The sequence below is a fragment of the Genypterus blacodes genome, unplaced genomic scaffold (genome assembly GCF_046128005.1).
Source record: "Genypterus blacodes isolate CSIRO-AG114 ecotype Tasmania unplaced genomic scaffold, CSIRO-AGI_Gbla_v1 ptg000138l_1, whole genome shotgun sequence".
NCBI lineage: Eukaryota > Metazoa > Chordata > Actinopteri > Ophidiiformes > Ophidiidae > Genypterus > Genypterus blacodes.
In genome coordinates this window covers 610,269-619,594 of record NW_027466940.1, presented here as the reverse complement: position 1 = coordinate 619,594, position 9,326 = coordinate 610,269, and the positions used below count along the sequence as shown (strand labels likewise).

The 9,326-nt window shown below is 43.7% G+C and overlaps 2 protein-coding genes across 2 annotated transcripts; one reads left to right on the top strand and one right to left on the bottom strand.

Annotated features, from left to right (window-relative positions):
* Positions 1-1,689: 1,689 nt before the first annotated feature.
* Positions 1,690-3,116, top strand: cunh12orf43 (chromosome unknown C12orf43 homolog). The gene is made up of 6 exons (XM_076164694.1): positions 1,690-1,812; positions 2,034-2,061; positions 2,169-2,267; positions 2,357-2,442; positions 2,520-2,607; positions 2,694-3,116. Exons 1-6 carry the CDS (start codon positions 1,698-1,700, stop codon positions 3,103-3,105), a joined length of 828 nt encoding a protein of 275 aa, XP_076020809.1. The 5' UTR covers positions 1,690-1,697; the 3' UTR covers positions 3,106-3,116.
* On the bottom strand, positions 2,357-7,995 carry hnf1a (HNF1 homeobox a). The gene is made up of 11 exons (XM_076164693.1): positions 7,382-7,995; positions 6,149-6,348; positions 5,875-6,055; positions 5,564-5,766; positions 5,302-5,441; positions 5,189-5,215; positions 4,802-4,943; positions 4,518-4,706; positions 4,331-4,443; positions 4,154-4,238; positions 2,357-3,871 (listed from the first exon to the last, which is right to left on the bottom strand). Exons 1-11 carry the CDS (start codon positions 7,678-7,680, stop codon positions 3,741-3,743), a joined length of 1,710 nt encoding a protein of 569 aa, XP_076020808.1. The 5' UTR covers positions 7,681-7,995; the 3' UTR covers positions 2,357-3,740.
* Between the last annotated feature and the right edge of the window lie 1,331 nt (positions 7,996-9,326).

Genomic DNA, 9,326 nt, shown 5'->3' with positions numbered 1-9,326 from the left:
TACAGGTTGTCTTGGTTTAATGTTGTATAAATTACATTCGCCTGCAGGTTTTCGGAGGAAAGAATCTTTGATATAATTAAGTCTTCACATTTTCCTCATCTGTCAAGAAAAGTACAGAATGAGAACAATAGAATCGGTAGAATAGCAGAGTGACTTGGTTCCCCACTGTGCACGTTTAAGTGTTGAGTCACACAGCAATTAAGGTCTCGTCTTCCTGCGTAAATTGAGCCCCATTACACACACACTCTAAGCACCGAGCGTGTGTGTGTGTGAGATCTATGATAAACTGGTCACTGAGTTTATCTTCTGCTCTCAGATTCCCAGCTGGTCGATGATATTTGTAGCATAATGACACAACAAGACAGAGTCTGATGTAGCTGGATAGTTGATATAACTTTTAATTATAAGATAAGAGTTCATCTGTAATAGAACTCATAGAACCGTTACTGTTGCTCTTGAACAGTCACCAAACTCAACATATTTCAATTAAAGATAAATACTGCATATACAATGCCGCGACTTAAGATGTGCAACAAAATATCCTCACGAAGTCAGAGAGCTGTGAGTCACACATGGTCTTTGTACATAAATGAATACACCGTGTGGGCGTTTGTCATCGCTGTGCAAAGCTGTTTGATGGTAACGACATGTCAGGATAGAAGCTGGTTTGGGCCTCAGGCTTTAAAGGAACTTACTGCTGCTGCATGTTTTCACCCATAAACTTCTTTTTTTTTTTTTTAACTTCAAACCAGATTAATTGCTTCTTTTCTTTCCATGGAGCCACAACTTTGGCTTTCACATATAAATATACAGACAAAAAAGAGAGACATTGATCAGAACTGGATGAAACAAAAATGGAGGATATCAAAAACATTTAGTTACCTTTTCTAAAATAATTGGCAGTAATGTTGACAATATGTAAGTTGATATTTGTGGGTTAATATGTGCAAAAATGTCAGTAGTTAAGGTTTCCATGGTGAATCTGTGCTTCCTTTCATCCGTACTGTCACATCACTCATATGTGCCTTGGATCCATGTGGTCATGTGACTTCAGATCCTCTCTCTTTTGTTCCCTATAGAGCTCACAGTCCTTTATAACGCACACCGGGGGAAATATTTGGTTATTTCCCATTCGTGTCTGATTTTCCACAGCTCCATGTTTGAAAGTCAAAGTGAGAAATCCGCTTGTATTTGGTGTTTTATTTACCTCCACCAAGGAAGTTATAGGTTGTTTGTTTATTGTTTGTTACCAGATGAATCATAAAGTTCTGAAGCACTTTTGACCAAATGTCGGCGAAAGAGGGGGCGCGACCTCGGGAACAACGTTTTCAATTATTGTGGTGGGGTTGCAATTAAGTTAATAAATGATTCCATAACATATTTTTTTATACATTCAACAAAAGTAAATTACACCAATACGAAGGCATATTTTTCCTTTGATGATCAATTCTTGTATTTTTGTCCAGATCCAAAATAAAGCACTTGAGTCATTATATTCTTATAGTGTTTGTTTCCCTTCTTAGAACCTCTTCACTCTATGTCTCCGTTCAGCCTGACTGGTTCTTATTTGTTCCAAACTTTACACAAAAGGAATGTAAGTAAAAGCGCATGTCTCAAGAAGAATCATGACTTGGACTACGCTACCCAGACTCCTTTGCTCCACAACAGGAAACTCCAGCGGCGCACGTGTCCCCGTCATGGCCGCGCGCTGTGTGAAGATGGCGGCTGCCTGTGATGAGTCGAGCAGCGAGGATGAAGCGCTGCAGAGGTGCAGAGAGGCAGTGTGGGATGCACAGGCTCTCCGGAGGACAGGTAAACCATCGTATTTACCAGGCGATACATGAAGGGAGTGAATAGAAATAACAGAAACAATACATTCACCAGCTCAAAATCCACTTGAACTATTTCAGGTTTGGAGCATCTTCCAGCTGTTAATCCAATAGAATACAAAGTTGGCATGATACTTAAATAATAATAATAATAATACTCAAATAAATGATGACAAATGAAAGTACTGCTCCCCTTTATTTTAGATGAAAACGAGGAGAAACAGTCCAAACGGTGAGTTTGTTTATCAGAAGTTCCACTAATAGTACATTGTTTGCATTTTATCCGCTTTATGGCAGAATATATACATAATGCACATCTACTGTCCTGATATTTAACAGTTTAGTTGTTGCTGAACATGAACATGACGGCAACGAGCTCCAGGTCACTCAAGGGTTTCGTACCCACGTCTCCAAAAAGCTGGTGCATTTTCTTGACAGGTAAACTGGCTGCAGGTTGAATGAGACATTCTGATTAAATGATGCCATTATTGTGACTAATATCTGGCTATAACTTGTTTGGCTGTAAGTTACATTTCAGAGACGCAGCCTGAAACATCAGCCTGTGCAGAACCATCAAATGGTGGTGGTGATGATGATGTTGATGATGATGAAGGTAAAGGTCTCTCTTTATTCTATTACATAATTTTGATTTCATTTTTTCAAATGCATTGACTGTTTGTTTTCTTTTAGGTTTTCGGTTGTTTTCCACATCAGTACCAGGACAGATAGCAGAGGAGCCTGTGACCCCTGTAAGGCGCCGGCCTGCGCCCAGCTCCAGGTTCTACTTCCTGTTGTGTTTATGCAGAGTTGGTGATTTTTATTCACCTTAATGTATCACTCAAAGTTTCTGTGTTGCTCCCACAGTGACAGCGACAGTGAGATGGAGATGAGGCTGAAGGAGGCGGCGGTGTCCATCAAAGACCTCTTACCCTCATTGTCACTGCCTGAGTCATTAACCAAAGAGAAGAAGAAGAAGCAGCAAGCAGAGGGAGAGGAGAGTCCTGTTATCCAGAAAGAGAATGAAGAAGAGAGTGAGACAAAGGGTTTTGGTTCTGCTCCTCAGAGCAACGGCGCTCATAGGGACTCTGATCAGGAGGACACCCCACTGAGAGTAAAGAAGAAGAAGAAGAAAAAGAAGAAGCTGAATGAAGAAGAAACTGATCAGGTGTCAAAGTCTGAGTGTGCAGTTCCTCTTTCACAGAGAGGAGACCACAGGAACTCTGAATTGGAGAAAGTAAAGAAGAAAAAGAAAAAGAGGCAAGAAGCCTCAGACTGAAACTCTAAGCTCTCACTGTTTGTACATGTTTCTTTCTGTTCCCTCCTACGGTCGGATTTAATGCCTCCAACACACTTTCATCTCTACGGAAACATCGAATATGATTTATAGCTGAAAGCGGTTTGCCCTCAGACGATGCTATGGAGGGCTGTTATGGTCCCTGCCAGAGTTGGAGCTGTATATCCCAGGCTCAGGATTTATCAATCCACCGTCCCAGCTGTTCTTAACTGCAGCCTTATGAGAACATGTGTTGGAATGATGGGAAACATGACGCCCAGAACTAAACAATCATCTCTTGTACATATTGTGTAATTAAAGATCTTCACATCTGTGTCATCAGTAAACATATAATCACCACAACAGCTGCATTTGTCCCAATTTGTAAAACAAATGTTGTGAAATGCACAATTTATTCATAGTAAAAACTTTTCAATAAAAATACATTTGTGTTGATTTTTCCCTTGATTCTTTGTAGTATCAAAAGCAAATCTACTCTAATGTTGTTCCTTGTTCATACATGAGTTTGGGTCCAAAGGTCTGTCTCTGTGTCTCTGCTGTCCACTCCAGATGTCTCTGTCCGTCCTGAGTCTCCCTGCGGTCACCAGGACCGTGAGGCCCTGCTGCTGCTGCTGCTGCTATTGTGCGGTAGAGACGATCTGTGCAGGCATGTAGGAGCTGATGTCTGTGGGTGATGGTGACAGCATGTGAGACTGATGCCTTTCGGTCGTCTGGGAATCTGGATACAGATCCAGGCTCTCAGAGGAAGCTGCCGGAAAAAGGATCAGGACTTCAGGAGCGGAACCAATGTATTTTTAATGTTTCTGTATGGCACAAATGTATAGATAAAAGCCGAATCCTATAGATCCCTCAAATACTTCACTGTGCCTTTTAAAGCAGTAAAACCATCACATAAATCAAATCTCAATAACAATGTGTGATTTCAGGAATGTTCAACCTTGTATTTGAAAGCCTTGAATACAGTAATTCTGTCAATACCAGCTACACTTGCTCTGCTCGTATGCAGACATGTTTGTTGTGGCTCATCTACCTGGTACAGGTGTGGGTGACTGTAGGTGAAGAGAGTCTTCTTGTAAGGACGGATCCGTTTGTTCGTCTGGATCTGCTGCTAGAATCTATCCCCCCACACACACACACACACCCAACAATGTTTACACGTTTGACTGTATCTGAAGTTTTGAAAGTATTGACCGTGTGGCCCCTATACCTGTCTGACAGCAGTGAGGCTGGTCAGAGTCCCCAGACCGCTGCCGTCTGCAATGAGCATGGTTTGGGGCAGCAGGCTGGATGAATGGTACTGAGGTACTTCAGACTTATACACTGCAGTTAGGAACACATTAATGAACGGAGACTCAACATTATACAGTAACCTGATCCTATCTTAGTGGACTTACTGTGACATGGCAGCTGTGCCATCGTGGCCATGAAGGGACTGGCACTCATGTGACTGGGGAGATGCTGTGATATTTGCTGTTGGGATGAAGCGTGAAGCTGCTGCGGGAACGAGATCGGCTGCAGAGTGGTGAACCCGCCGCCCACGTTATTAATCACAGGTACGGTCTGGTGTTGAGCGGAGGTCAGACCTGTGGGTGAACAGGAAGACACTTCATTCAGTCTTTCCCAGGATTTTCCCATAAGGACAATCAGTCTCAGTGCAGAATGGGAACGGTAGGGATACCAATGAAAAGAGGCGACTCTCCCAGACTCATGACGCTGGGCAGTGAGGCCATGATGAGGCCCTGTGACGAGGCAGGGGAGGCAGACAGACTGTGCAGGGAGGTCAGAGTGCTTACAGGAGGCAGAGGACCACCACTGGATACCTTCAACCACAGAACAACAGTGTTATTATTCCTTCATGTAGTAGCAGAAATAGACATTTATTGTAGTAAAAATGTAGCAATTAATATAAACGTATAGCAGTGTGTCATCTGCATAGTGCACTGTGTTTACATGCACTCAGTACTTTGAGGATTTGTCCTGACTGCAATTAATAGAAAATTTGTTTAAGCTCTACCAATGGATGGAATTAATAGAAGTTTACCTGATGCATTGTAAGCATACTTACTGAGTGATAGTGTGTCTGGCGAGGAGACTGTAAAGAATAGAAAATAGAGTTGAGCCCAAACAGACCCTGAGGCACTCCACTTTTGCATTATGGACCATGATGTAAGCTCTTACGGATTTAGGGTTTTGTGTTTCCAGGAGTGTGTGGCTGGGCTCCAGTTGGACCGGACTGACCACCAGGCGTCCCATTCTCTCCCCAGCACCTCTGGCTGAGCCCAGGCTGTCACATGGGATTTGCTGACTGTATTTCACACCTGGAGACAAACAAAACCTTCACTGAATGGGTTTGTACTTGGACACTAGTTGTGGGTGATATGGCGTGTTTGATTTGATTGGGACTGGACACTGGGCTGATTCCTGGTTATTAGTTCATTACCGTGGTCTGGACTTGATGGGTGAGTGTGGTTAGAGGAGATGGCAGATTGGGGGGTATAGGTTGTATCCAGAGCCAGTTTGTGGCGGAAGGCCTCTTCTTTACGACGGTTGGCAAACCAGTTGTACACCCGCACCTCTGTGACCAGATTAGAGCCCAGACCAGCAAGCTGGGAGGGGGACACACCCCTCTGGATGCACTCTGCCCTGAGGGAGGAAGAGCAGACAGTATTAAAGACTAATACTGTCTATTAGGAGATTTGGCTAGTTGGTTCCATTTGTCAGTATTGTTTTGTTGCCATCTGTTTGTCATACCTGTTACACTCCTCCACCAGTCCCTCTCTCTCCTCCTTGCTGGGGTTCTTCTGTCGTTCGTAGGCGTGGAAGAGGATCTGCAGGGATGCTGGTCCCCATTTGAACCTGTTCCTGCGTCCCTTCCTGATCTCCTCTCCTTGGTCGTCAGTAGATGCCAGGCCATGTTTGGCGTTGGTGAATTCTGAATGGAAAAGCCAATGTGTTGTTTGTATTTTTTTTAAATAAGCAAGTGTTGAAAAACAGGATGCAGTTCTACATTAGATCATATACTCACGCTGGCTGATCTCACACTGCTTCTTGACATACCAGGTGTACAGAGCAGCTCTCTTCTGGTTCTTCATGGGTGTGCCTTTGTTGAGGTGCTGGGACAGATGTGACTGGTTCAGTCCTGTGGACTCCACCACCTCCCTCTGAGGGAGGTTGTGTTGCAGCATGTAGCTTTTCACCATTTTTGCAACATGCCAGGGGTCCTCCCTGCCAGGGACACAGTACAGAAACATGACGTTACACATTTTTACACAATTAGCATTTAGGAATTTACTGTTGTGAAGTGGTGCTTGTCTCGAATTATCTTTTCATTCAGCACATTTATTCTCATCTATTTAATTGTTGTTTTGCTCTTTTACTAGCTTTCCCTGCATTTCTGAAGAATCAACACAAAGTTGCCAGAGTGCACAGCACATGCAGCCATTATGCGCAGGTACTGAGAGGGAAGTAAAACCAGGCTTATTGACAGAAAGAGATAAGAGAGAGCACACCAGGGCAAAGTCCAGCCCTTTACTGCACAGGGAGAAAGAGTAAAGGATCACCAAGCCTTTACACTTCCATTTAGCTTGGATTAAATGAAATACCCTAAAATATAAAGAATCAACAACCCCAACCTTTTCAGCATACTGATTTAGCCCATGGGCAGGTTTAAATCAGTATTGCATATTGTGATGTAATAAATTCCTTTTAGATAGTTATTCAATGATTATCTTAAGCTTTTGTTTTACATTTCCGTAGCAATGTTTTGCATGAAAATATAATATGAAAATATAATAAATCCTAAAAGGTAAATACTGAGCTATCGCTCCAGCTTTAAGTAAACACAGCCTCACATGACCAGCCTGACTCCATTAATCTTCACCTATGCATGTAGCTTATTTATTAAGAAATGGCCAGAGAATAATGATGGGGGTGGGTAATTAGTAACTAGCAAAGGAGGAACCCTCTTTAAATTCGCCTCAGGTGCCAGATTGCAGAGAGAGAGAGACAGACAGACAGAGAGCAGGAGAATGAGGGAGGAATGAGATAGAGAGGCGAACAAGGCAGAGAAATGGCCCAAATAAAGGAATAGAGGGAATGTTCACAGGTAAACTTGGAAACTTGAGGGAAATGAATAAAAAGAGCAGGTGATTTAATACAGAATATCAGACACATCTGAATGGGAATAACAGTAACCGAGAGGTTAGGGTGATTTTGCTGTTGACCTGGACGCTCCAGAGAATTCCCGGTTTCTACTCACTGCAGCAGGTGGTCAACTTCAGCCCTCAGTCTCGCTGCCTTTTCTGGTGGAAACTTCTCCAACTCCCGGTATATCGGCGGTGGGAAATCCATTTCCCCTTCCTCTGAGCTCTCTCCGTCCCCCCTCTCTCCCTTCTCAGCACCGGCAGTGGCCCGGTCTCGCTCCAGTTCGCCCATGGCTTGGACCAGGACGTCCCGGGACAGTCCAGACCCCAGCAGGGCCCAGATCAGCTGCTCCTGAAGTGCCGTCAGACAGCTGGGCCTCGCCTTGGTCGCCCCGGTCCCCTCCTCTCCCTCCATTACGCTGATGTCTGATCCTTTCTTACCTCGCAAACAAACTCGCTGCTCTCATGTGCAGGTGCTGCTACAACCAGAAACACAACACCAGGCCTCATTAGACTTGTGGTCCCACTTTAGCTACGACTCGAAGAGGTGTACTTTCATTTTCCCTGTTTAAATTCCCTCTCGATGTGATCTGAGCTGCCTGTTTTTCCTCTCCACCTGCTGTTTTGCTTTCAAAGGTCAATTTTCCTTTTTCACCCTTCCTCCTCTTCACCCCCTCCTCCTTACATGCGCCCTGTGAACTTTGTCCCCGCTCCCTCAGTCCCCAACAGTGGACAAAGTGTGAACAATAAATACAAATGCAGGGGTGTCAAACCTGCATATGGACACGCCGAGGCATGAAAAAGCAAATAATAATGAGATCTTTTATATGCACTCTTATTATGTTTGATTTCACTGTCAAACTCACTTTAAGGATACAGAGATACGGAGATACAAAGTTAGCTCGCTCGCTAATGTGTTTGAACTGTGGATGCACTAATCTATTATGTTGAAAGATGTGGATCAAATAGTCTATTTTAGTCCAAATGTGAACGTAATGTTTAGAACTATTGAGCTGACTCATGATGTTGACTTGCCCTGCACGCCACTAGAGGGCAGTGCTGTGTAACAGGTTGCACAGTATGGCCTCTCTATCCCAAAGTTACTTTCTGTACACTTGTGTCTATTTGTCCACCTGTTGGTATCTTAAGTGACTTAACTAACTTTAACCTCACCAACATGGAAATTGCTTTAAATTTTTCTAGCTGACATCTTTTCCTTCCTTCCTTCCTTTCCTTAATTTTGTGTTATTTCAGGTTCGGCTTCTCTGATACCTTTAGATGCCTTTGCTGTTGTCAGTTAATGTTTTAAAGTCTCCCTGCCTTTGTTTCATGATGTAGAATGCTCGTTTTCTCCATTTTCCAACAGCCCCGGATGGTGGTTTAAAACTACTTGTATAAAATAGACTTCTTTGTGTAGTTATTTTCTATTTGTAGATCTAAATCTGTCTTTGATCCACCCTCTTGTCTTTCCCAAAGGAAGTTGGAAGAGGACTGGGAGGGAAAGAGAACAAACTGAATGGGAGAAAACCTCTGAGATTAATGCACTCCTTTATCCTTTTCCCCTCTTTCAGTGTTAAATGCTCACTTTCTCTGCTTCTCTCTCCCTCCCTGGATCACCTTATACCATTCTCAGGTTCGGCCTATCAGCACCTTTTTGTGTGCAGCTCTTGTTACCCCACCCCACCCTTGGGAAGATGGTATTATACTGTATTTGGAAGCGTAACAGAGCTTCCTCTATCTCCCTGAGACATGCCACTGACCTGTAATTAAGTCCCATTGTACTGATCGGGGGAAACTCCTCGCCAAAACGGACAGAGGGCAGTGTGTGGATTTCCAACAGTTCACATACTGCTGTGACTAATGCTCAGGCACACAGGCCGGGTTTATCAAAAAGGACCACATGCAGCACAGAAGAGCTTCACATTTTCTCTCTCCAAAGGATTCAAAGCTATGTTGATTGGTAATGAGATACAATCCACACTGTCCATCTCTCATTAGTGAGCAATTGCTGGCAGCCTCGATCTGTTTTCTCACCCTCCTTTCTCTCCTTCCCCCCTCTCT

What these genes read in the sequence shown, in the direction of transcription:
- hnf1a (XM_076164693.1), bottom strand. Translation starts at nt 7,680, where the DNA reads ATGGAGGGAGAGGAGGGGACCGGGGCGACCAAGGCGAGGCCCAGCTGT. An exon ending in GCAGTGTGAGATCAGCCAGC is followed by an intron (nt 6,056 to 6,148) that starts GTGAGTATATGA and finishes TTTTCCATTCAG; the next exon opens with AATTCACCAACGCCAAACAT. An exon ending in AGAGTCGCCTCTTTTCATTG is followed by an intron (nt 4,707 to 4,801) that starts GTATCCCTACCG and finishes GTTCACCCACAG; the next exon opens with GTCTGACCTCCGCTCAACAC.
- cunh12orf43 (XM_076164694.1), top strand. Translation starts at nt 1,698, where the DNA reads ATGGCCGCGCGCTGTGTGAAGATGGCGGCTGCCTGTGATGAGTCGAGC. An exon ending in ACAGGCTCTCCGGAGGACAG is followed by an intron (nt 1,813 to 2,033) that starts GTAAACCATCGT and finishes CCTTTATTTTAG; the next exon opens with ATGAAAACGAGGAGAAACAG. An exon ending in GAGGAGAAACAGTCCAAACG is followed by an intron (nt 2,062 to 2,168) that starts GTGAGTTTGTTT and finishes GATATTTAACAG; the next exon opens with TTTAGTTGTTGCTGAACATG.